The sequence below is a fragment of the Ciona robusta genome, chromosome 4 (genome assembly GCF_009617815.1).
Source record: "Ciona robusta chromosome 4, ASM961781v2".
In the NCBI taxonomy this organism is placed as follows: domain Eukaryota; kingdom Metazoa; phylum Chordata; class Ascidiacea; order Phlebobranchia; family Cionidae; genus Ciona; species Ciona robusta.
In genome coordinates, this window is record NC_143238.1 from 7,321,361 (window position 1) to 7,348,158 (window position 26,798).

The 26,798-nt window shown below is 36.9% G+C and overlaps 3 protein-coding genes and 1 long non-coding RNA gene across 10 annotated transcripts in view; 3 read left to right on the forward strand and 1 right to left on the reverse strand.

Moving 5' to 3' along the window:
• LOC149737252 (neurofibromin-like) overlaps positions 1-18,956 on the forward strand; it is a 34,609-nt gene extending 15,653 nt beyond the window's left edge. For 4 of the 6 annotated variants that reach the window (XM_089877531.1, XM_089877533.1, XM_089877532.1 and 1 more), the window contains exons 28-62: positions 175-389; positions 823-906; positions 1,570-1,734; positions 2,177-2,283; positions 2,574-2,775; positions 3,289-3,386; positions 3,626-3,775; positions 4,114-4,194; positions 4,496-4,625; positions 5,000-5,172; positions 5,434-5,589; positions 6,195-6,314; positions 6,588-6,666; positions 7,040-7,198; positions 7,390-7,510; positions 7,876-8,085; positions 9,381-9,490; positions 9,960-10,130; positions 10,449-10,615; positions 10,923-11,101; positions 11,550-11,678; positions 11,964-12,085; positions 12,423-12,599; positions 13,115-13,195; positions 13,676-13,816; positions 14,208-14,319; positions 14,635-14,766; positions 14,958-15,114; positions 15,330-15,414; positions 15,624-15,785; positions 16,151-16,272; positions 16,935-17,077; positions 17,450-17,496; positions 17,785-17,944; positions 18,213-18,956. In XM_089877531.1, the coding sequence (XP_089733657.1) occupies positions 175-389; positions 823-906; positions 1,570-1,734; positions 2,177-2,283; positions 2,574-2,775; positions 3,289-3,386; positions 3,626-3,775; positions 4,114-4,194; positions 4,496-4,625; positions 5,000-5,172; positions 5,434-5,589; positions 6,195-6,314; positions 6,588-6,666; positions 7,040-7,198; positions 7,390-7,510; positions 7,876-8,085; positions 9,381-9,490; positions 9,960-10,130; positions 10,449-10,615; positions 10,923-11,101; positions 11,550-11,678; positions 11,964-12,085; positions 12,423-12,599; positions 13,115-13,195; positions 13,676-13,816; positions 14,208-14,319; positions 14,635-14,766; positions 14,958-15,114; positions 15,330-15,414; positions 15,624-15,785; positions 16,151-16,272; positions 16,935-17,077; positions 17,450-17,496; positions 17,785-17,944; positions 18,213-18,334 (4,769 nt within the window). In that variant the 3' untranslated portion in view covers positions 18,335-18,956. Of the gene's footprint in view, positions 1-174; positions 390-822; positions 907-1,569; positions 1,735-2,176; positions 2,284-2,573; positions 2,776-3,288; positions 3,387-3,625; positions 3,776-4,113; positions 4,195-4,495; positions 4,626-4,999; positions 5,173-5,433; positions 5,590-6,194; positions 6,315-6,587; positions 6,667-7,039; positions 7,199-7,389; positions 7,511-7,875; positions 8,086-9,380; positions 9,491-9,959; positions 10,131-10,448; positions 10,616-10,922; positions 11,102-11,549; positions 11,679-11,963; positions 12,086-12,422; positions 12,600-13,114; positions 13,196-13,675; positions 13,817-14,207; positions 14,320-14,634; positions 14,767-14,957; positions 15,115-15,329; positions 15,415-15,623; positions 15,786-16,150; positions 16,273-16,934; positions 17,078-17,449; positions 17,497-17,784; positions 17,945-18,212 lie in introns of those variants that run through there. The other 2 variants (XM_089877535.1, XR_016384983.1) reach the window with 2 other exon arrangements.
• An 804-nt stretch (positions 18,957-19,760) lies between these two features.
• On the reverse strand, positions 19,761-20,723 carry LOC149737253 (uncharacterized). The gene is made up of 3 exons (XR_016384992.1): positions 20,581-20,723; positions 19,986-20,052; positions 19,761-19,896 (listed from the first exon to the last, which is right to left on the reverse strand). It is a non-coding gene; the product is annotated as an uncharacterized LOC149737253 (long non-coding RNA).
• LOC149737254 (trypsin-like) lies at positions 19,860-22,439 on the forward strand. The gene is made up of 6 exons (XM_089877609.1): positions 19,860-20,038; positions 20,285-20,432; positions 20,595-20,742; positions 21,039-21,156; positions 21,573-21,721; positions 22,009-22,439. The coding sequence occupies exons 1-6, from the start codon at positions 19,999-20,001 to the stop codon at positions 22,156-22,158; spliced, it is 753 nt and encodes a 250-aa protein (XP_089733735.1). The 5' UTR covers positions 19,860-19,998; the 3' UTR covers positions 22,159-22,439.
• Positions 22,440-23,214: 775 nt separating this feature from the next.
• On the forward strand, positions 23,215-26,794 carry LOC149737255 (inhibitor of growth protein 3-like). Of its 2 annotated transcripts, none has more exons than XM_089877594.1 (6): positions 23,215-23,500; positions 23,685-23,831; positions 24,164-24,313; positions 24,546-24,716; positions 25,092-25,389; positions 25,573-26,794. In XM_089877594.1, the coding sequence occupies exons 2-6, from the start codon at positions 23,739-23,741 to the stop codon at positions 26,115-26,117; spliced, it is 1,257 nt and encodes a 418-aa protein (XP_089733720.1). In that variant the 5' UTR covers positions 23,215-23,500; positions 23,685-23,738; the 3' UTR covers positions 26,118-26,794. The 2 variants fall into 2 exon arrangements, with proteins under 2 accessions (XP_089733720.1, XP_089733721.1); XM_089877595.1 differs by having other exon boundaries at positions 23,228-23,500; positions 25,092-25,338.
• The last annotated feature ends 4 nt before the right edge of the window (positions 26,795-26,798 follow it).

Consider the following 26,798-nt stretch of genomic DNA (forward strand, 5'->3'; position numbering starts at 1 on the left):
CTTGTTTGTATAGACACCTAACAGCAGGGTAAAATCTGGGGTGACATTGTTAAAATACAGTTACACTTATAGTTGTCAAACATAGGAAATAAACTTTCCCCCACATCGCGCCACCCCCAGGTCTAGCTTAGTGGAGTTGCATGGTATTACCCTAACATTATGTTTATACCCCAGGTCTGGCTTACCACGACGAGGTTCAAACCCGCTCAGCTTTCCTGGAAGTTCTCACCAAGATCGTGCAACAAGGGAGCGACGGGTTTCAAACACTAGGGGATTCGGTTTCCACCGAGAGGTTTGAACGTTTGGTCGAACTCGTTACGATGATGGGGGATAACGGGGAACTTCCCATTGCTAATGCCCTTGCTAATGTAGTGCATACTAGTTACATGGTAAGGATTTTGATGAAACTAAAATTATTGATGGGAAGTAAGCTTTTCTACAATCTTTGGCTACAACCTTTTACCCTATAAGTATCCTATAAGTAGTAAAGCCATTATTCCTGTGTTTTTTTGCCAAATACAATGTTTTTTAATGCTGACTAGCGATTAATTGTTGAGCTCATAATAGCGATATTAGCAACAAAAATCCCTGAGTTATATACCAAGCATTATAGTAATAGAACCATAACAATTATTAAAGCAAGCTGAAGGAAAGGGTCCAGGGTTGGAGGTTTTATATTGCTTGGGTAATAGTTATACAATGTTAGATTAATATGGTTTTTGTTAAAAATGAACTTTATTAAAGTTTTTTTTATAAAAGAATCCATATTTTATAAGAATATCTACCTAGTTAAAAAGTAATAATAGCAACCCGTGTTTACAGGATGAACTAGCGCGTGTGTTCGTTACATTGTTCGATGCAAAACATCTACTTTACCAACTATTATGGAATATGTTTACTAAAGAGGTATTGTGGTTTGTTGGTGTAACAATGTATATCCAGCTGTTGTATATGGCCATGGGTGTTGGGGTTAATGAGCTGGCTTTACCATTACCTACATAGAACATAACTCAACCCATTGGTGACCACTGGGTTGGACAACTATGTTGCAGTGGGCATTTTTTTGGTGTAAGAATTTATGTTGTATTTTGCCATGGGACCCAAGTTTTCAGATGACAAGAAGCTCTGGCCTATATATCCTGCCCATCAATATAGAATAGAATTCTGTCTTTGACTCTTCATGGCACGATTATAACTGTGCTTGTCTAACCAGTGAATTTTTGGGACTCTCACGATATGCGCTTGGACCCTCTAGGTCTGTTTGTCCCATTCTGTAATACCTCAACCATATACAACTTTAACAGTATCAATTATCACATTAAACCACACGTTCCCACCCTCGTATTGGGGTAATAAGCTAACTCTAAATCCCCACTGTACGACCATGTCGACTGTAAATGTTTCAATAAACTTTATACAAGTCAAAAACTGAACAAAATGCCAATTTATTTATAATTTTTCCCAAATTGTTCGTTGAAAGCTTCCGGGATGGTTTGACCTATAGGAGAAATATACAATAGTATCCTCATATAAAATACCATTACCATCACAATAAACCTTTTCCCCCAGGTTGAGGAAGCTGACAGTGTTCAAACTTTATTCCGCGGCAACTCACTTGCTAGTAAGATCATGACGTTCTGTTTCAAAGTTTACGGAGCAAGTTACCTTCATAACTTGGTTGAACCTTTGGTGGCGTGGAGTTTAACGCAGGATATTGTTAACCTGCATTTTGAGGTGGGTGGTGACTCTATTACCAAATATATATATTTAAAAAATAATTTTCAAACAAAATATTTTTTAATTTTCTAAACTAATACCACAAGATCAGCCAAAGTATAATACACCAGGGATAATGGTCCAAAAATAACAGTATCCAATACTCATTGTTGATTTTTCTATCAGTGTTAATGAGGTTACTATTCACCAAACACATCATATACACTCTAATAGATTATATCTTCTGCTCCCATTATACTCATTTTGATTTAACCAAGTCACATGGTTGTTACAGAGGTCACATCCACTAACTGCACCATAAACTTCCATAGGCTGGTATAAAACAGGAGGAATGAGGCTTAAAAAATAAGTTAAATCTTATACTGGTTTCGATTTTACTTGCCAAGCCACTAAGTATCAGTGTTAGAAAGGTTACCATCCACCATTAATGCTCCCATAGGTTGATCAGAAGCGCATCCCACCTGGATACGACATCCTACAATGCAGAGCCAATCTACAACGGTTGACCGAGAGGTTCTTTACAAGGATAATGACTTCTACCGATAAGTAGGTGGTGTGTTCAAATCTCTGCCATGGTAGTGACTTATCCATGGTTGCTACTCCCATGTATGTGTTCGTGATAACTTTTAGGAGAGCACGAGGTGTATGAAACAGAACACCCGTGTTATAACGACTGTCATTGCCCCGCCATGCGAGGATAAATAAGTTACATACGTGGTAACTTGTAAGTGGGCACGAGGTGTATGAAACAGAACACCCGTGTTATAACGACTGTCGTTGCCCCACCATGCGAATGTAAATAAGTTACATTCATTCACACCCATCCACCCCCCAAGGTTCCCACCACAACTGAAGAGTGTGTGCCACTGTTTGTACCAAGTGGTGTCTCAGAGGTTCCACGAAAGTGGCACCGGTGCCGTGGCAAGCGCCATATTCCTACGGTTCCTCAACCCAGCCATAGCCACACCATATGAGTACGGGTTGAGTGATCGAAGGTTACCACCCAACTTGGCAAGGGCGTTTAAGTTTATGTGCAAGGTAAGATTTATCTAGTATTCTTATCTTTATTGTAAGTTGTACCTTTTTTATATAATTTTTACTGTGTTTTTGGAAAGGTTATTTCAGAAAGGCTTCCTAATCTTGAGTATCATTTGTTTTCATTCTGCTGTAATACGTGCATTATTTTTATTTTTTGTTATGTTTAAGCAACCAGTTTTTGCTCTTCTGGTTTTCTATCTTTTATGTTGGAAACATTTGAAATGAAGACAAACGTATTTTAAATATAAGCTGTTTTTTTACACACATAATGCAAATGTTGTTAAGACAATCGTGGCATGTATGTGGGCTGTTTGTGTTGAAACTTACTAGAAGTCCACGCTTCACACATTTGACCCACTATACCAATACAAACAGTGCAAAACATGGCCAACCATGTAGTTCTGCATTTATACTGGGTGCTTATGGGTACTCTGATTTCATTCAAGGGTATATAAGCATACTGTGCACACCCATGTTAGGCGCCTATATGTTAACACCTATATACCTACACAGATAATGCAAAACATCGCCAACCATGTAGTTTTCACCAAGGAGGAACACATGAAACATTTCAACGAGTTTGTTTCGGCAAGATTTGATGTTTGCCAACAGTAAGTTAGCATTCTTTTGTAATGTAACCATACAAGAAGTTTGAGGGTAAAATGAAGCTTCATGACCCCATATTGTTACAAGGGACAAGCAGTGACAGTTTCATTTAGTCAAAATTATTTATTATTTTAATCAAGTTTGAATTTTAGTGCTAAGCTGTGGTCTTGATATATTCTGTTTACTTTTGATTTGATCCATCTTTTTATAATTTTTTTGTAAATAAAATATATTTTTTTTTTAGATTTTTCATGCAAATCTCGACCCCCGAGTGCGCTAGTGTTGAAAGCAGCGGGCAAAGCACGTCGTTCATGAACGATACAAACGTATCGGCTCTTCATCGCCTCTTGTGGAATGACCAGGAGAAGATTGGGCGATATCTCGCTAAGAGCAGGTGGGGATGGTGGGTCGTGGGGATGGTTGGTCGTGGGGGTGTTGGGTTGTGGGGGTGTTGGGTCGTGGGGGTGTTGGGTCGTGGGGATGGTGGGGCTGTTGAGTCGTGGGGGTGTTGGGTTGTGGGGGTGTTGGGTTGTGGGGGTGGTGGGTCGTGGGGGTGGTGGGTCGTGGGGGTAAAATAATTTCGGTTATTTCCTGGGTGTGTTGGGTGTAATATAAATCACTAATATGAAAGTTTTGTAAAATATATAAAATACAATTAACAGGTTTTGTTTCGTAATTTCGAAACTTTTTTCTTTTATTATTGTTTGTTGTTCAACTTTTTTTTTATCCTAGAAACGCGAAAGCTGTTGGTAGACGACCCTTCGATAAAATGGTGACGTTGCTCGCTTATATCGGACCTCCTGAATATACAAGGTAAAGATTCCGTATCTTCCACACTTATAATATCCATGGTGGCAACAGCTACATAATAATTCGTTTATGTCATAATTACCAATAATGACATCATAATTACAACCAATGACATCACAATTACTAACAATGACATCACAATTACCACCAATGACATCACAATTACTAACAATGACATCACAATTACCACCAATGACATCACAATTACTAACAAAATGACATCACAATTACCACCAATGACATCACAATTACCAATAATGACATCACAATTACCACCAATGACATCACAATGCTCCATTCACAGACCTGTTCTAGAAACCAGGATGACTGGGCAAAATATTTTGCCGTGTAAGTTCGAGGAATTGATGACTAAGCGAAAAGCCGCTGACTCGGAAGAATACAAACTCGTTAAAGGGCTCAATATTTTCTACCAGGTTGATTCATTAATTTTAATATTTAATTGCGATAATCATTGTGGGCGTGATTATATTGAGTTTTCTAATTATATTAATATTTATAAAATTTAATATTTTTTTATATATAAATTATAATTAATCATTAATTCGGAAAGCAACTTTTTACACCAAGGTAGCTTACAATTTTAGTTAAATAATATTTATTTCACAATTAATTAATATATTTTCTAACCTATGATTTTAACTAATAATATAATTTGATTTTTTACTCAAAGTGTATTGAATCCACAGTTTGCCTGGTAAAAATCCCAAATAATTAATATTTTATTCAACTTGTGATTTTAATTATATCATGATTTTGATTTTTAACCCAAAGTATATTGTATCCCCAGTTTGGACGTTCGAAGATGGGTTACCCTGTGTTTTACTATGTGGCTCGTAGATATGTGTTGCATAACATAAGGGAGGACATCCTTATGTTTTACATCTTACAAGCTTTGAAACCTTACTCTGCGAGAAAGTTCGATATCATTATTGATCTTACTCATGTTGGGGCAAAGAACAGGTGAGTAAATGAATGTATGAAACTTATTTATCCTCGCATGGCGGGGCAACAACAGTTGTTTTAACACGGGTGTTCTGTTCACACACATCATGCTCGCTTGGAAGGCTCTACCATTTTTTGAATTTTTTTCGTTATTTTTTAAAAAATATTAGTTTATTCTTCTTTTTAATTTTAAAACAGATTTTAAATTTTAAACACTGTAAGTTTTAACTCGAAAACACTTAGATTTTACCCTCATTATAACCCTGCGACACCCCACAGGTTCAGGGGTCAATACCTACCCAAATGGTTGGTTCTTTACCCCCAACAAATATACAAGAACCTTGACACAGTGTATGTGTACAACCCCAATACATGGGTGAAGGATTACGTGTCTTATAATGAGGGGAGTTTCAACCAAGTGGAAGGACACCGGAGGTTAGTGGGGGTGGTGTGGGAGAATTATAGTAGGATGGGGGAAGTTGGGACACCTTTTCACTTTCTATTTTCTCATCTCATTTGGTAGTAAACAAAGAACATTCAAAGAATTTTAAAACCGTATCCTCACGACTCCCATAGACCGTTGTTAGTTGTTTAAAACACGATCAGGATATTTGGATAGCATGTGCTAAAGGTGTCCCATCTACCCCCACCCTACTATATATTTCATGTAATAATAATAATAATGAATAATGCCAACCACTTGGGCAAAAAGTTTAGCTGGTGCAATTCAACACAATTCAACACGAGTCTACAAAGCATATTCATTTCAATTAATGCAATATGTATGTTTCTTGTTGTTGACCCAATATGGTAAAAATAAACATCAACCCACAGCATCCACTTTATCGAGGGCTTACTTGAGTTGAAATGTTTGTAACATATAATAGAATACACATACATAGTGAACCAATATGTTATATATAAACATGTTACGCAGCATCCACTTTATCGAGGGCTTACTTGAGTTGAAATGTTTGTAACATATAATAGAATACACATACATGGTGAACCAATATGTTATATATAAACATGTAACGCAGCATCCACTTTATTGAGGACTTACTTGAGTTGAAGAAATTTATTGAACTTGATCACCAGAAGGTTCCGTCGGCTACCAGGGGGTTGGGGGAGGATGTTACTGTTTATCATAATGCATGGAGGTAATGGTTATGTATGGAATATAACGCATGCATTATATATGCAACAGGAACCTTATTCAAATGAATGGATGTTACTTGTTCTTGACAGTCATACTTGCTTATTAGTTACCATGTATGTTACTTTGTGGGTGATTGACTTATGTGGGTGGCTCTCTGTTAACAAACTCATTCAAATAAAACCATGCATTAGAGTCAACATGCAGTTATAATGGTACCCTACACACAGCATAGTGGAAGACAAAACAACATATTGTATATTTAACCTCTCAACAGGCTTGGACAAATCCACAATAAAGTTCATGTGAAAGTTGGAAGTAAAGCGGTTCAGCTTACTATGGTGGATAAAACTAAGGTAGGATATGTGTGGTGGTGCCCTGGGTGTTGGGTGTATTGGACCATTCAAGGTCTCAGGTGTGCCTCACTGAAGACCTGTATAATAGAATCTCCATTATTGAGCGTCTATAAACTGCCTCAGTGGGGTCTAGAAGGTAGCACCCTGGGTGTTGGGGTAATAGACTTACATCCCAGGTCTGAGGTGTGCCTCACTGAAGACCTCACCCTTATAGAATAGAATCTCTACTATTGAGTGTCTATAAACTGCCTCAGTGCGGTCTAGATGGTAGCACCCTGGGTGTTGGGGTATTGGACCTACATCCCAGGTCTCAGGTGTTCCTCACTGAAGACCTCACCCATATAGAACCCACTAACCCCCCTAACCCCCATAGTTACTCGGATACGACGTCGTTCTCAATGATATTTACTACGCCCACGAAATAGAAGCGATCCATTTCACCGAAGCAACGAACACGTTCAGTTTAAAAGTATCCACCACCAACAACGCAGTAATGTCGTTCACCCACCCCGATGCTGCCAAGATTGTTGAGGTTTGTACTCCCCACAGTGGGGTTGGAACCTGGGATCTCTAGTTTTTCATATACCCACACAATCTGTGTAAAATTATTTTTTACATTTTTTGTTTCCTAAAATTTTTTTAGAAATTTTTTTTTAACTACCAAATAATATTTGCAGGGGTTCCCACAGTGGGGTTTGAACCTTTTACCCTTTACATTTCCAGGGCATCCGTTATATAAGAAACAGATGGGAGATATCGCAACCCCAACAAATGGTTTCCCATCACAAGATAGAAGCCAAGGATGTTCCCGGAACTTTGCTTAATATGGCTTTGCTTAATCTGGGTAAATGGTTGTTGGTCATTTATTTGAGCTATTTTGGTATAAATATTGAAGTTAAAAATATCCAAAAATTAAACGAATGTTTATTAATAAGCAGTCTTATTTTTGTCGGCTTTATAGCGAGACATCATCATGGTAAGTACTTCATGAATGCTTCGTACTCTTCTGAGTCTCGTATCTTATGCATGTTATGTGTTGTAGCATAAGAAATAAAGCGTGAAACTTTCAAAATTGGCCAGAATCAACAACTAAAAAAAACAACTAAAATTAAAAAATGGCTTCTTTTTTTTATAAAATTTCAAAACTTTTCCTAACACAATTTCTAAAGTTAATATTTTTCTAAAATCAAAAAATGCCCCTTCCCCCAGGATGTTCGAAACCCCTCGTTCGATCGAGCGCTTACAACCTCCTGTGCGTCCTCACAACAGCATTCAACTTACAATTAGAAGGAAGATTGTGCGAGTCTGATGGACTTTGTATCCCAACCAATAATGCTTTGTTCATCATCTCTATCAGCAACACACTGGCACGGAATGAAAATCATTTAACGTTGGAGTTTCTGGAGGAATGTATCACAGGTGTTTGTTGTATATAGGACCTGGGGTGTATGTGTATTACCCCATGTAGGACCTGGGGTGTATGTGTATTACCCCATGTAGGACCTGGGGTGTATGTGTATTACCCCATGTAGGACATGGGGTATATGTGTATTACCCCATGTAGGACCTGGGGTGTATGTGTATTACCCCATGTAGGACCTGGGGTGTATGTGTATTACCCCATGTAGGACCTGGGGTATATGTGTATTACCCCATGTAGGACCTGGGGTGTATGTGTATTACCCCATGTAGGACCTGGGGTGTATGTGTATTACCCCATGTAGGACCTGGGGTATATGTGTATTATCCCATGTAGGACCTGGGGTGTATGTGTATTACCCCATGTAGGACCTGGGGTGTATGTGTATTACCCCATGTAGGACATGGGGTATATGTGTATTACCCCATGTAGGACCTGGGGTGTATGTGTATTACCCCATGTAGGACCTGGGGTGTATGTGTATTACCCCATGTAGGACCTGGGGTATATGTGTATTACCCCATGTAGGACCTGGGGTGTATGTGTATTACCCCATGTAGGACCTGGGGTGTATGTGTATTACCCCATGTAGGACCTGGGGTATATGTGTATTATCCCATGTAGGACCTGGGGTGTATGTGTATTACCCCATGTAGGACCTGGGGTGTATGTGTATTACCCCATGTAGGACCTGGGGTGTATGTGTATTACCCCATGTAGGACCTGGGGTGTATGTGTATTACCCCATGTAGGACATGGGGTATATGTGTATTACCCCATGTAGGACCTGGGGTATATGTGTATTATCCCATGTAGGACCTGGGGTGTATGTGTATTACCCCATGTAGGACCTAGGGTGTATGTGTATTACCCCATGTAGGACCTGGGGTATATGTGTATTATCCCATGTAGGACCTGGGGTGTATGTGTATTACCCCATGTAGGACCTGGGGTGTATGTGTATTACCCCAACACTTAAAGTGTCACCATCTAAACTCCACTAATATGTACAAGCTGTCTCTTGCCAAATGGTTTCAAAGCTGGCTTAACGGCAATTGCTCCAACCCAGTGGTCACTTATGGTTTGTCCAAATTGTCAGCCATATAGAAAAATAATCACTCACAAAGTTACATAAGTGTTATAACAACTGCTGTTGTCCTGCTATGCTGGGATAAATAAGTTACATTCATTTACACCTTAGACCTGTAATGTAGGTCCATTACCTCAACACTTAGTATGCTACCATACATACACATAAAATCCCACCAACAACTAACATTCATACCCCACATAGGGTTCAGATATTCCAACGACAAATTAAAGAACTTGTGCCTTGAGTACATGGAACCATGGTTGTTCAATCTACCTTCCTTTGCTTCTAGTGATGGAGTCAAGAGGAATAAGGTAGTTGGTGTGTGTTTTGGTGTTTATATTTTGTGAGGTCATACAGCGAGGCCATGGGATCTGAGATTTAGTTGGTGGTTGGTGTAATGTGTTGGCATGTACAGTATGGAAGGGTCATTATGTAAGACATATTATTCTATTCTAAATGGGTGAATTCAAAAGACCTAGGGATTAGGTCAAATTTTGTTTCTAGTGCTTCACCTTATTTATATCATTCTATTCTATGTTGGTGAGGTCCTACTACCGTGGTTTAGGCCAGATTTGATTGTTGCCCCAACACCCATGCTGCTACAACCCAAAGTGACCACTGGGCTGGGAGTAATTACTGTTAAATGTGTTGCCCAAAGGACACATATACATATATGCCTACCTGTATCGAGCAACCAGTGCTCTTTAATTACAATGTAACCACTGGGCCACAATGATGGACCTAAATTTGTTCCACTACAAATATAATCAACCCCACCAGGTAAAGTCGGTTGTTGAGAAGTTGATCGACCTCACGATAACCGAGAAGGATTTCTATTTGAGCGTCCAAACTAAGATTTGGGGAAACTTTGGGCAGATGACAAGTTTGGTGGATTTGGTTTTGGAATGTTTTATAGAGACGAGTTCGCAGGGAGGTCTTGGGTCAGTTAAGGTGGGTGGGAGGTGTAGGGTTTGCTGATTAATTAAAGATTCATAAACAATAACTAATTTTTGATTTATTACTAACTAATAAAAAAAAAAGTTTTTTGATAAGTCATTAGTTAAGTGTTTGATGATATATTTTGTTTGAATAATTTATCTTTAATTAAACATAAAATTTATAATAATTTGAGTGTGAATGTTACTTTTGTAGTTCTTGTAAACACGGCTGTTATTAAGATTTACCAGAGCAGTTTGTTAGATCTGTGCTCACTTGGTATATATATATATATGGTTTTTAATTTATTATTAATATTTTTGTTCCAAACAGGCAGAAGTGATGGCTGACACATCCGTAGCTTTGGCCGCACACAACATGAAACTTGTATCGAGCAAGATAATCAAAAGGTTGTGTAGATTGGTCGATAAAACATCGCTACGTCCGACACCAACACTGGAGAAACATAAACACTGGGAAGAAATTGCTATTCTTGCAAGGTGGGGGTTGTGTTAGGGTAGTGGGTTCAAAGCTTGATGCTGCTGCCATTGTAGGCGTACGTGTCCATGGGCAAGACACTTAACGACAATTGCTGCAACCCAATGGTCACTAATGGGTTGTCCAAATTATCAACCATACAAGAAAAACAATCACCCGCAAGTGACATACATGGTAACTCGTAAGCTGGCACAAGGTGTATGAAACAGAACATCCGTGTTATAACGACTGTCGTTGCCCTTTCCATGAGAATAAATAAGCGACACCCAATATACCATAGCAAGATACAAACCAACCCCTTCCAAACAGATACTTGCTGATGTTATCATTCAACAATAACCTTGACGTAGCCGCACACCTCCCGTATTTATTCCATCTTGTGTCATTATTGGTGTCTACGGGCCCCCTTACACTGCGTGCCTCCATACACGGGTTGGTGGTCAATATCATCCATTCGCTACTTACATGTAAACAAATTGAATTTAAAGGTAATGTATTCTATATATATTTATGTATAAGTGTCTATTGTACAACTATTGGACCAACTATTGTTTATTTATATTGGTATTTTGAACATTAACCTTTTTTTCCACTATATTATGTAGAAGTTGTTGTTCCATTACATATGAGACTTTGTGGGCTATGCTATGTTTGAACCACTGTTTCTCAACCCTTCATGGTGTAGTCCCTTTCAGAGACTCTCAACACCCACGGCCTAACTCTTTGGGTGGCCAGCGGTTTGATTAGAGCCACAGTTCTATATGGGTGATATCATACGTGACAGTTAGTTTAGTATAATCTACCCCAATCACCCCCACATTCTATATGGATATAATGGGACTTGGGATGTTGTCCTGAGTTGGCCTCAATTAACCCTTGACAACTTAATATAAAAGTTTAATCTCGAGTTCTCATCCCCCCCCCATTCCCCCACAGAGGAAACTCAACAAATTCTTCGATTAAGTTTGACCGAGTTCTGCTTGCCTAAGTTCTACACCTTGTTTGGAATCCCACAAGTAAAGTCGGCTGCTGATGCTGCGTTCAAATCCGAGGCTATTGTCCTTGGTATGTCGTATTTGTGGTTGGGTGTGGTTTGTTTATGCTGGAGTGGCGGGCAACGATAGTCGTTATAACACAGGTGTTCTGTTTCATACACCTCGTGCACGCTTACGAGTTACCATGCATGTAACTTTGCGGGTGTTTCTATATGGCTGATAATTTAGACAACCCATTAGTGACCACTGGGTTGGAGCAATCGCTGTTAAGTGTCTTGCCCAAGAACACATACGCGCACAATGGCAGCAGAGTCGAATCTAAAATTTGATCATTCTAAACAATGTCCATTATTAGGTCATCATCCCTCGGTACGACATCAGCACGACTCGGCAGTTTCGAGTTGCCACGACAACGATGATGTCATCAACCTTGGTTACCTAGATACGGTGGTCGATGCCATGCTGGAAGTTATGGAGGTGATGTCATAGTTAGTGATGTCATAATTAGTGATGTCATAGTTGGTGATGTCATAGTTGGTGATGTCATAGTTGATGATGTCATAGTTGGTGACGTCATAATTGGTGGTGTCATAGTTGGTGATGTCATAATTGGTGATGTCATAGTTGGTGATGTCATAGTTGGTGATGTCATAGTTGATGTCATAGTTGATGATGTCATAGTTGACTTGTAATTTCATAGAATATGTTTCGCATAAACTATTTATTTAAAAAAACACGATATTTTATACAAAGAGACCATTATACCAAATAATTAAAACAAATTTACTAAAATTTATATAAAACAAACCAACAGGCTTGTATGAAAGATATTCGAGGTTCTGATTGGTTGAACGAATGGTTGGATTTGAGTCATAAGTTTGCTTTCCAATACAACCCGTCGTTACAACCTCGTGCGTTGGTGGTGCTGGGGTGCATTGCTAAACATGGGAGTTTGAGGCACGTTAAACAAATACTCGGGATTATGGAGAGGGTGAGATACGTTTGAATATATATATATTTTGGTGCTTTATGTTTATTTAAGATGATTAAGTAGAATTTAAATGGTTTTATTTATACTTTTTGAGGGTCAGATTCGTTTGTTGTTGTTTTGATAAATGATATAACAAAATTTGAATTAACTACTAGTACTACCGTTAATTCATATGCTATTTTTTAAAGACTTCCTTTGTGTGTTTAAAGTGGTTAAGCTATTTTCATAAATAGAATATGCAGCCCTTTATTATTGATATTTCTGTTTTTAAAGTAAGAATTTAGGGTTTTCTAGTCAAGTAGGACAGGTTGCCACTATGGTTTCTTGTTTTTCTACTGTGAGGTAACAATACATACAATGTTATAATTATATCAACCTGTTAAAACTGTAACCTCAAACACTAACCTATAATTGTATATATAATTATAATTAATTATTAATCATAATTATATAATATATACAGTAACCTCCAACAGTAACCCCATATATTATGTAATAACCTCCCCCCCCATCAGTCACTAGAACCGCAACCAGACCCGGTTCTACTTGAAGCTTCCGTGCTCTGCCTTACAAGGATGCAACTAATCATCAATGCTGTAAGTGTTGACCGTTATTCAGTGTTTTAAAATGAAAATAATGAAGACAAAGGTATATTAGTAGCTGGAATATGAACCGGGGTAATGTTGCAATAACATGACATGTTTCCTATCTATTTAAATCTACAACTTTTTCCTATTATATAGTAGGGTGGGGGAAGATGGGACACCTTTTCATTTTGTTTTCTCTTTCCATTTGGTAGTAAACAATGAACATTCAAAGAATTATGAAACCGTATCCTTACGACTTCCACAGACCGTTATTAATTCTTTAAAACACGATCAGGTTACTTGGAAATTATGTGTTAAAGGTGTCCCATCTTACCCCACCCTATTATACATGTATACATTGCACTTGTATATACAAAAGAAATATCATGGCTAATGAACAACAAATAAGCCATATGTAGTTTGTCCATGTTTAATATAACTATATATATGACATCACAACACCCACTAACCCCAATTATGACATCACAGAAACCCGAATTCCACGTTAATTTTTTCTGGCTTGGTATAGCCATGATGCAACTCAATGAGAAGAATTTATACGCTGCTGGTATTTTGCTGGTGGAACAAAACCTACATAACTTGGATGAGTTAGATGCATTTGTACAACAGGTGAATGAATGTAACTTGTTTAAAGCTAAAAAGATCTTATGATCTCTGTTGAGTGTGAACTTAACTCTGTAACTTTAACTTACTCCTATGACATTAAGTTTTTTAAATTTTTTTCTTGTTTGTTGTTAATATTTTTTTTGTTAATCAGTTTTTATAAGTTTATTAATTGATAAATAATTAAATAATTTTGGAACCGTTTTATTTTTCTTTGTTATTGTTTTTCAATCCAAGTATATTTGATTATTTCGCAACAATGGTCCAACTACACATTTCCGCCACCCATTAGTAAATAAATATTTTCATTAAATGTTCATGAAAATGTAGTTTTTATTTCATTATTCTGTTTTATTTTTATTGTTTTTCAACACACTTACGCCCAACAACATCCCAGCCTTCCATAATATTGATGAATTGCAAAGTGGACCGCCACCCCCTCGATACCACAGTCAATGTTTGTTTCAAATCAGATTTCCATTTCGCGTTTGTAACATACTTGTTGAAAGGTGGGTGTATGTAGTTGGTGTTGTTTGTTGGGATTTTCTTTTAACAAAGATTTTTATTTTTTATTCACCAATCAATTCATTCGTTCATGAGTTTAGATTATTTTTCAAAAACAAATAAATAATTTTTTTAACAAACGGCATAATTAGCAAATATTATTTGATTTTTTATGGTTTAATAATTCATTTATTAACGTTTTACTTCCAAATGCTTTTACTTGCTCTTTTCACCAACTATTTCTGGTAGTACGTGCCTATTCATTAGAGCCTTGCTCTCTTGTAACCACCATTATGACATCATACACCCCATTATTACAGGTTTTCGTCACAATGACTCGACAGTTGTATCACGAGTCGTCAGAATCCTCGATTTTTCGTTGGAATTAATTTCTCGTCATCGTGGTTGTAATAAATACGATGTCAATCTTGATAGTCTTCCTTATATTGCTGGTGAGATTAAACGTGTATTTCTAATCTGTCTATGCGCTGCATTGCTGCTTATGACTTCCTAAATAAAACATTAAAATAAATACAAATATTTTTTTCCAATTTTTTTTTAACTTACTTTCAATTTTTTTTCCATTTTGTTTAACTTTTTTTAATTAATATTTTAACAAAATATATTTCTTGTAAACACCCAGCGTTGCTTCCGGTGTGCGCTGATGCGCGTCGTTATTGCGTTCCCCGCCGTAAACCTGACTCATCAAATATTTCTGCTTCGTCATCAAAACCCATTGTTGACCAAACAACCGTGGATGAGTCGGCAAATATTTCTGATGAAAATCCCCCAACACGAGAGTAAGAATAATATGGTTTCTATTTGAGTGAATTATAAAATCTTTTCTAAACTTCATTATAAAACCTTCTTTAGTAAAAAATTAAAGTAAATCATAACGTTTTTCTTTAAAGGACAAAATTATGTTTTTCCGCTAAATGACATATTGCCTATTCCAAAACAGCAATGGTACCAATTTATTCATTTATTAACTACAAGCCAACCATACCCCACGCAGCCCCACATTACAAGAGCCACCCTCCACCCCAACCAACCCAACAACAACGGATAAACCTCGCAAACATGCAATCAAAGTTAAAAAGGTGGGTGAAATATATAAAGTTTATTCAATACATTAAGTTCATTTGTTCTATTTTTATTTTGTGATCACCATCTATACATTATGCGGCATGGAACCTGAATTCAGCTCATTAGTGACTACGAGGATAAATAAGTTAAACCCCTGCCCCTGCACTTATGTCTTAAATTTAAAACTACATAAATACAATAATTTACTCTTCCCGACCCCCAGTCAACCGAAACCGCCCGAGACTCGGACAGCAGCTCGAGCAGTGCTTCCCACGTGACCTCATCATCTATGACATCATCGATGAGGTCATCACGTCGCAAACATTCAACGGATGTTGCGTCAAATGTTTTGTTGGACGATGAAATGTTGGGACAGAAACATCAGGTGTTTATTTGGTTAATGTTGTTTCTCATTCTGACTATCTTCTCTGTTGTATATGGGTTTATTTATGTTTAATCTTATCGATTGCCATTATTGATAATACAGTATAGTGCCGAGGCAGCCAACCAGTTCAGTGATTCATACTCACAACTATAATTTTGCTTGGGACCAGTCATTGTGTTTAACTTTGTTGCATTGAATCAGCTGAGTGGAAATTTTCATCAATTTTGATCTTTTTATTTTAAAATCCAAAACAATTCAAGTTTAGCGTACATTTTATATTTCTTACATTTTATCTCCACAAAAGTTTAACTTATGATACTAGAAAACCTATTATTACAACATATACAAGCTATATTTATCCCAAGGCATTATTATTAACCATCCTGGCCACCCAAGTTTGCCACACCCCCAATAAATCTGATGTCCAAATTATTTACGAATATCTTGCTGAAGCAAGTTCCGTGTTCCCTGCTGTCTTCCCTATTGTGTGAGTTATATATGGTTTATATTATCATTACAAGGCAGTGGTTGTCATATGTTGGTGGTGTCTGTGTTGGGTTAATTTCCAAACACTTTCTAAAATGGATTGTTTAAACCACTTTACCACTTTTTATAAAGTTTAGAAAATATTGTGTTTCTATGAATAACTAGAATAAATTTTGTTACAAAATGATTTAAAAATTCATTATATTAAATATGTTGCTTTATAGTTTTCAATTTTCTTTCACTTTCCTTGACTGAATAACAATGGAACACCACAAATAAGTAAAACCAAACAAGTTATAAATAATAAAAAACAAATGAATGAAAGTTCGATGATGAACAAAATGTTATTAGTAACATGTTATATACTACGATGGGGGAAGATGGGACACCTGGTCATTCTATTTTCTTGTCCCAATTGAAAGTAAACAAAGAACATTTAAAGAATTATAAAACCATATCCCAACGACTCCCATAGACCGTTGTTAATTGTTTAAAACACAATCAGGATATTTGGATATTATGTGCTAAAGGTGTCCTATCTTTCCCCACAGTACTATATGTTATTTTACCACAGATAAAGTTTGTTGGGCAATATTATATTCGGAGAGATGTATATTTTAAACTATGTATTTGATGATAATATTAATTTCTCTTTGACCGCAGACATAGTTTATTGGACCAGAAAATAAACAGCGTTCTCAACTATTGCGAAGACCCCGTTGTTTTGTCCCATGTTCAAGTCATTGTGCGCAATGCATTACTATGTGTGGATGATAATATTATAAGGAACATATCATTTATACAAGGTGAGTATGATGTTTGTATGTCTGAGTATTGGTTCTATATCAGAGGTTACGGGTTCAAGGCTTAATGCTGCTACCATTGTGGGCGTATGTGTTCTTGGGCAAGACACTTTACATATCCAACCCAGTGGTCACCAATGGGTTGTCTAAATTATCTACCATACAGGAAAACAATCACCCACAAAGTATAAAGTAATATACATGGTAACTTGTAAGCGGGCACAAGGTGTATGAAACAGAACACCCGTGTTATAATGACTTTTGTTTTCCAGCCTTGCACGGATAAATAAGTTACATACGTTCAATTCAGAATAGATCCTATACATTATAATGAGTTCATTGTCAATAATTGTAACCTTGATATTTCTATTACAGACATTGGTTTTGGAGGATTATGCAAATTTGTTGGACCTTTCGCAAAGGTGGGTTGTTTGTATATTATATATTTGTTTCATACTAATTAAAAACAATTTATGAAACATCTGCAAAACATAATGAATCTATACTCGATGATTATTTAATTAAATCCATGTCCTTTTTAATATTTTTTTGGTTTTTAAATATTTTTTAGGTTTTATTATTTTTTTTGGTGATTTCTATATTTTTTTTCCTTTATGCAATTAATCAATAAAAATTTATTGGTGAAACATGAATGCCCTTATAATTGCAAACGTTTGATATATATTCAATTAATATTTAAATAATCCCAGGTCCCCTCGTTAGAACACTCATCCATCATTGTTAAGTTGATTGACAGCTTGATTACAACTTACTTAATGGATGTCCCCGATCTCACCCCTGTCCAAAGTCGTTTATCGATAAGTAGTGCCCTCTCGGCTGCCTCGCTCGACGCTGTGCATGAATCTGAAGGTAAGATGTCTATGTTGGGTGATGGTACCACCCTGAGTGTTGGGGTGACACGTCGTTATAACACAGGTGATCTGTTTCATACACCCAGTACCTGGTTTTCCTATAAATGGCTGATAATTTGGAAAACCCATTAGTGACTACTGGGTTGGAGCAATTGCTGTTGAGTGTCTTTTCTCAGCCAATACATACATTTAAATCAGTTGTTTAACTTAAAGTTTGGTTTAAAAACTAAATTTATTCTAGTTATTCATAAAAACATTATACCCAGATTCCGACGTTACCAATGGCAACGGACAAAACTTTGACCTCGACTCAAGACAGCCTCCTAGTGGCCATGGAAACTTCCGGAATCGAGGACCAAAACTTACGATCAAAGTCCCCAATAACTAATGTTATATAATGTTTCTATGATTTTAGTGTTTTAAACTGAGACGAACCAATCCTTATGCATGTTTATATAATACAATCAGTAGGCTGGGGAAGATGGGACACCTTTTATTGTATTTTTTTGTAATGAAGGTGTTCCGTCTTACCCCACCCTACTATATTTATGGCAAAACTGTTTTTATTTTTCAATGTTCTTTAAAAAACTTTTAAACGATATTACTAAAGATGTTTTCGACTTTTCATTTAAATTGACGGGAAAATAAGTGGTTTTTCACCTATTTTAGGTACACGTTTGTTATTTTTTTATGGTTAAAAATTGTTTCTATATCAACTGCCATTATTATACACAATCGCTTTTAGTTTAAAAATTAGTTTCAATTTTTAAAAAGAATTTTCAGTTTTTACTTTTTAATCATTCCATCACAATTTGGCGAATATTATCTCTTTTATTCCATGATCCATTTTGGTATGTACATTGTTTTGTTATTACTTCATCATGAGCATGAAATATGATGCTTGCCAACCCTGGCCTACATCCTAGGACCCCTATGCTGTAGGACCTCACCCATAGTTGAAATATACCATTTTGGGAATCACAAGCATAATAAATTATTGTATACAAAGATATTGCTGGTATTTGAAGCACAATCGTTGATTCAGAGTTTAAATACAAGAATGTAACTTTATTACTACATTCCAATCAGTTGAAACCCCCCTGATGTTTTTGTCAAAATACAAGTATAGTAGGGTGGGGAAAGTTGGCCTCTATTTCATTCTATTTTTCCGTCCCATTTTGTAGTAAACAAAGAACATTCAAAGAATTATAAAACCGTATCTTCACAACTCCCTTACATTGTTGTTAATTGTTTAAAACAGGATCAGGATATTTGAATATTGTGTGCTAAAGGTGTCCCATCTTCCCCCACCCTTTAGTATTATGTGCCTGACAGCAACAGTCTATATTGGTTTAATGGTAAAAACATACACATAGTTGTTGGCTTTAGGAACAAGTTACCCCCCATGCATACAAACACAAGTTTTATAAATAGCTTGTTAAGTCCATATCTCGCGTACATGAAGTAACAGATGGTAACTTTAATATAACTTAGTAATTAAATAATTTCTTTACTTAAACAAATATTAAACAATGCACTCTTAGTATAAGAAACTAATTAAACACAATTTGCTTCTTCCATATAAACACCCATACTTACACAAAGGAACAAGCAAACAAATTCACTTTTAAATATTAATAAAGTACATCAAACATTAAACAAGTGATTCCACAGAAAAGAAAATACGAAAATATAAAAATTAAATAGATAGATCAAACCCATAGCATAACTTAATTTTTTTTATCTCTTTGAAAAAGACAGTAAAGATCATGTTATTTAAAGAACGAAAAGAATCAACAGCAAAACAACAGTTGTTAAAACACGGCATGAATAAAAAAAGTTTCGATTAAAAAAGCTCCTGATCCAAAACATAATTACGTTTTAAATACCTTGTTAAATAAATAACACCCTACACATATATCATGCTCATATCCATATGTTGAATTCCCACTGTGAGAGATGTAACACATGTTACAACACAACAATATATAAATATAGAACACAGTATTTATATATAAGACCACATACAACATAACAACCTCATTTATCAAGATGAAGCTAATCATCATTTTCGCTCTCGTTGCTGCAGTTGGTAAGTGGAAACAACTGTGCATAGAAAATACTTTGTTTGAAAAATACTGAGCAAAGAAAATATTTGTTCAAAATAAACTGTGTATGGAAAATACTTTGTTCAAAATAAAGACTGTGAATAAAAAATACTTTGTTCAAGTCAGAAGCTGTGTATAGAAAATGGTTTTCTTAGAAATTTACTTAAAAATTTTTTTTAATAGCTACATTTTACAAGATGTATTTTAACTGCACCACTTATTCCCCCCAGTTGCTGAAGATAAGATCATTGGTGGGCAACTAACCCAACCTGGTGATCTGCCTTATATTGCAAACCTACGTCAATATGGCAGCCAATTCTGTGGGGGGTCGCTCATCAACAAAATGTGGGTGATGTCGGCGGCTCATTGCTACGTCAAGTAAGTGTATGTTATGTTCGCAAAGTTTTATTTTGTGCTAAATTGAAGCAAAGGCTTCAAGTAGTTTTTAGCATGTTTTTGTATTTAACTTTTAAGTGTCACAGGGATACATACACAATGGTAGCAGCGACAAGCCTTGAACCTTTACCTTTATCTTTTCAGAGCACACAGAATCACCGTTGTTGTTGGTGATTACAATCTTGATGTTGTAGAGAACACAGAACAAGAACAAACACCAAATGAATGCATTAAACATCCAATGTATAACTCCCATACTCTGGCCAACGACATCATGTTAATTAAGATGGCGGTAAATAATTTTATCTAAATTACATGAAAAAATTGTTTATCGACGCGTGGCAGAGCCAGCTAATGAGTTACCACATATGCAACTTTGTGGTGAATGTGTTTCTGTATGGCTGACTATTTAAACAACCCATTTGTGAGTTTTGACAACTCATTGTTTCGGGCAATTGCCGTTAAGTGTCTTGCCCAAGGACACATACACCCACAATGGTAGCAGCATCGAGCCTTGAACCCAGAACTTCGAGAATAGAGGCCACACGCTAACCACTAGACATAAAATAACCCCCCAATTCAACACAGACACCGTATACATTGACCCAATACGTCCAACCTGCAAATATGCCGAACTCTATAAATGACGCTCCTGCTGTTGGGGATGAATGTGAAGTCTGTGGGTGGGGAAATGTACTTTCTGATGGTCAGTTAGTAATGATGCTTTTATCAGGGTGTAGTAGAACTGGGGTTTGGATAAAGTTAACTTATTTATCCTCGCATGGCGGGGCAACGACAGTCGTTATAACTTGGGTGTTCTGTTTTATACACCTCGTGCCCGCTTACGAGCTACCACGTATGTAACTTATTTATCCTCGCATGGCGGGGCAACAACAGTCGTTATAACACGGGTGTTCTGTTTCATACACCTCGTGCCCGATTACAAGTTGCAACGTATATGTAACTTTGTGTGATTGTTTATACACAGGCTCACAATGGTAGCAGTGACAAGCCTTAAACCCGTAACCTCTGGGTTAGAGGCAGACATGCTGACCACTACACTAGTCAAGTAATACCAACATCCCATTATTAAGTGTCTATAACATTATATTCTCCCACCAGGTACCGATTACCCAAGCAAGCCATACTGTGTTGATGGTATCTATGTGATTAGCACTGATGTATGTAACGGTCAAGATTCCTACGATGGTGAGATACTGGATGGTATGTTGTGCATAGGAGTGATGGGGGGTGGGAAAGATTCATGCCAGGTAAGGACATATGTGTATATGCACCACTTGGAACATTCGGTATATCTAGTATTTGTATTTACTTGTGTTTAGTTTAGGCTACGCACAATATTATTGAAACTTTATCATTTTTTTTGCATACGGCTGTTAATTTGACCAGCTTGTTGGTGACCACTGGGTTGAAGCAATAATTTTTTTTTGAATTATAAATGAGTAAATATGATTTATTTTCTTGCATGGTCGGGCAATGATAGTTGTTATAACATGGGTGTTATATACTTTTCATTAAGTTTGTCTTTTTCCTTTAGGGTGATTCTGGTGGCCCAGTTACCTGTAGTGGAGTTCTTCAAGGTGTTGTATCCTGGGGTTATGGTTGTGCACAACCTGACTATCCAGGGGTTTACACAGAAGTCGCATACTTCCTTGATTGGATTGATTCAACAATGGCTAGTAACTAAGCGAAATAAAAACGTGTATGGCCGACTATATGAACATGTTTATATACAAGCTCTGAACAACAGTGAGAATAAATAAAAAAAATTACAAAACGTGTGTTGGTGTGGATAGAACATGACAATGAGTATAACTCAACAGTGAGCATGAGGTGTATGAATACACCAAGGGTGTCTGGTGTATAAGAAGACACCCATGTTATAACTTGACAGTAAGCATGAGGTGTATGAATACACCAAGTGTGTCTGGTGTATAAGAAGACACCCATGTTATAACTTGACAGTAAGCATGGGGTGTATGAATACACCATGTGTGTCTGGTGTATAAGAAGACACCCATGTCCGGCGCCGTGGCGTAGTGGTTAGCGCGCCTGCCTCTAACCCAGAGGTAATGGGTTCAAGGCTCGTCGCTGCTACCATTGTTGGCGTATGTGTCCTTGGGCAAGACATTTAACGGCAATTGCTCCAACCCAGTGGTCACTAATGGGTTGTCCAAATTATTAGCCGTACATAAAAATGAAAAAAATCCAAAAAATAATAATCACCCACAAAGTAACATACTTGGTAACTCGTAAGCTGGCGCGAGGTGCACACCCGTGTTATAACGACTGTCGTTTTCCGGCCACGCGAGGATAAAGTAAGTTACATTCATTCATGTTATAACTCGACAGTGAGCATGAGGTGTATAAATAGACCATGTGTATCTGGTGTATAAGAAGACACCCATGTTATAACTTGACAGTGAGCATGAGGTGTATGAACGCACCAAGTGTGTCTGGAGCGTCTGGAGTATAAGAAGACCCCAATTTATAACCCACAGTGAGCATGAGTTGCATAATATCGTTAAAAAGTAGCAGATAGAAGACCATGTCAGTTTATTGTGTGCCAAACCATAAGTGACCGGCTCCTGATAGGTAGTTTTTTGAATTCGAACACGCACTTCAAACTTTAGTCCCCAAACATGTTTAAATGTAATAATATTATTTCTATAAGTCACAGGGGAAAGTCCCTAAAAATATGTTTTAATTCTAAAAGTTTATAATTTGTTTTAAAGTTTGTTTTGTTTTTACAACTTTAGGACAGAGCAAGCGTCATTTATTATATTAATATACTTTTGCGGGAGTTGTTTTCTGCACAGAACGCGTCGTTTTAGTTTATTTCATTCTGAATACGATTTACGTACATCGGGTATTAACATACGTTACAATACATACGTTGATACCATGATACGTATTAGGTATTCCTACTTCTCTGTAATATATCAGTAATGATTTGTGACCAAACTTGTAATTATTTTCAGTGTAAAGTGTCATAATCAATGTCAATTCGCCTTTCAGTTGCGTTACAGGTAGGTAATATGGTTTCTGTATCAAAAGTTGGTAAGCTGCGTCATCTTTTTGTTATGTTTTTGTAAATGGTGTTCCAGTTCTAGTGTATATAGGTGACGTCCTACAGCTAAAACATAAGGTCCTAGGAATCACAGTTGTTCTATTACCCAGTCCTCACGTCTTAGGTTACTTATTTTATTTTAGATTTCAAAACACATCTAACAAGTTGCGTCAAAGTAGGAAGTTTGATTAAACAAAATGTTGTACCTTGAAGATTACATTGAGCTCATTGAACATCTGCCATCAGATCTACGGGAGAGGTTCACTGATATGAGGGAGATGGATCTACAGGTTGGTGGTTCAAGGCTCGCCCTTGCTACTATTGGTACTATTGTTATGAGTTCAAGGCTTGATGCTGCTACCATTATGGTTTAAGGGCGTATGTGTCTTTGGGCAAGACTCCTAGAGCTTCAACCTAGTAGTGGTCACTAATGGGTTGTCTAACAACGTCATACCTAAAAACAATCAGCCACAAAGTTATATACGTAGTAACTGGTAAGCACGAGGTGTATGAAACAGAACACACGTGTTATAACGACTGCCGTTGCCTCACCATACGAGGATATATAAATCTCATTCATTCAAACATTTACCCTCGCTCAATTAACACCTTCACCCACCAGGTCCAAAACTCGGTTGATTCCCTGGACGACAAAGTCAAGAAATTGTTCCAAAAATGTTTCATGAAGAAAACTAAGATCACGGGCGCTGACCAAGTTTACGAGGAAATCCGAAACGAATATTACAAAGCATTGGAGGACGCTGATGAAAAGGTGGATGGTGTTTGGACTAAGTTTGTATGGGGTCCATTGTTATAGATACAATGTTAGGGATGCCTGGGGCGTGCTGCACTTTTTTTTCCAATGTTTGAAACACAAGTGGCATCATAATTTATAGCAATCTAGTTTTACACCTTAAAAATGTTTCACCCTGCTGTATGTCTTAATAAATGGGTAATTGGCAACCATGTTTTTAAACTAACTCAAAGCCTTGCTACCTTACCAGGTCCAACTAGCAAACCAAATATACGACTTGGTCGATCGACATCTGCGTAAATTAGATCAAGAATTATCCAAGTTTAAGATGGAGCTTGAAGCCGACAATGCCGGGATAACTGAGGTGTTGGAACAGAGATCGCTCGAGTTGGATAATCCACAATCACAACAAAGGACCAGTGTGAGTTGTTATTATGTGATGTCAGTATTAGTATTTAACATTATTTCACTGTTTGTGTAAGTTAAGTTTTGTTTGACTTAATTAATGCTAAAAAATGTATTCAAAATTTAGTAGACTCAGTCACTCACTCAAGTGTGAGTTTCACTTATATAAATTTTATAATGTGGTCAGTGTATTATAGTTGTACAATGTCGAGCCCAGTGGGTACTATGGCATTGTAGCACCCTGGGTGTCGGGGTAATTGGACAACTCTGTCCTAAATCGCAGGCACACTGCTTCAAAACAATTAGAAACAATGTATTGGTTACACCAATTTTCACATAAGATTTATAAGTTCGACTTTCCATATCTAAACTTCATTTTATTCTCTCCCAGTTACAGAAGGAACGTCGCAAACACGCTGTTGGGGGAACCCCCCACACCAGTACCAGCAACACGGTGACCATAAATAACGGCGACGGCCCGCCTGAAAAAAAGATTAAATCGGAACAAATATTAAAATCGGAGTTACTCGCTCACCTCCAGGATAATTCCAATCTTGAATATACGACCAAAGTGTTGAATGAAGTGGCGGAAATAGGGGGGAGGGAGGTGGCTGGCTTCCCCATTCATTATCATGAAGGTTGGTGTGGTTTATTTACAGCAGAAATCCCTGGAGGCTCACGTAGACAAAGTAATCAATTTCTACTTTTGATTAAATTTATGTTTGTGTTAATGAACGCTGCGAAACAAGGTATTTATTACTTTAAAAAATGAGTTAATGGTACTTTTATGTTTAAACCTGATATCTACGTTTATTGCTTTAAGTTTGATATTACTTTTGTACTTTTAATAATATTTACTAATTCCCCCCCAGTTGAAAACGAGATGAAAGAGAATCAGTCATCCGCGCAACCCACCCGACGCACTTCACTGGTTAAGCATGAAATCAAGATCGAGTCACGCACCAGCGAATACGACAGAATAAGCGTTGACTCGCTTGATGCGAACGAACAAGTTAGCGACTCAAGTATTTGCTCCGCCACCGGGGGTGCTGTACACCGCCCGTTTCGAGCGAAAAAACAAACTTCGAAAGCAGCAGCTTGGGTGCAGCAACGACAACAAGCAGAAGCAAGATTGGAGCAGCGGAAAAAAGAAACAGCAACCGTTACCGATAGCAACGACCCTGGCGTCGAGGTCATAGGTGAAAGTTCAAATGTGGAATGGAACTTTGACCCCAATGAGCCGAGATATTGTTTATGTAACCAAGTGTCGTACGGTGAAATGGTGGGATGCGATAACGATAAATGTCCTATTGAATGGTTCCATTATGGCTGTGTGGGGTTGGAGCAAGCACCCACTGGGAAATGGTTCTGCCCACAATGCACACAAACAATGAAAAGAAGGAATAAAAACAAATAGTGATTGTTATATCATAATAGATTAATTATCTCCGCCATCTTAACCAAATTATTAATTTTTTCCTTTACGAATTTTTAAATTCTAACCCATATTATACTAACTTCAACTGTATTGGGTTTAATTTCCAAATATGTTTTACCCGTGCAGTTTTTTAAACTGTATACCATAAAACTTTCACTATAAAAACTCATATTTAAAAACTAAAAAAACTTACATTTGAAAAGTGTAGAAATTTTCTTCTTTGTTATTAAACCCCTGCTTTATATTCTATAAAGAACTAAAATAGAATTTCTGAAAGTCTCCATTGAAATGATGTCATCGTTTATGCCATAAATTTCACTTTAAATCAAGGTTTAAAATAAGTTGCCAAGTTATGTCGTATTTACCTTGGCTGTGTTTCATATACGGTGCTTAAAATTGACAACATTTTCCTAATTGTGGTGTAATAATTCAATGATGATGTAACAATCACTTGTGTTTGTGTCAAATTTTAGCTTATGATGTCACAATGTGTATTGTCATACAATTGTATCAATTTAAAAAAAATTTTTTTTTTTTTTTAAATTGAAATTAATTAATTGCAAATTTTCTATACTTACACACATATACCCAATACTTGGTAATTAACTCATACGGTTGTATCATGCGTGTAATAACGAGTGTATTCTGCATATAGATGGT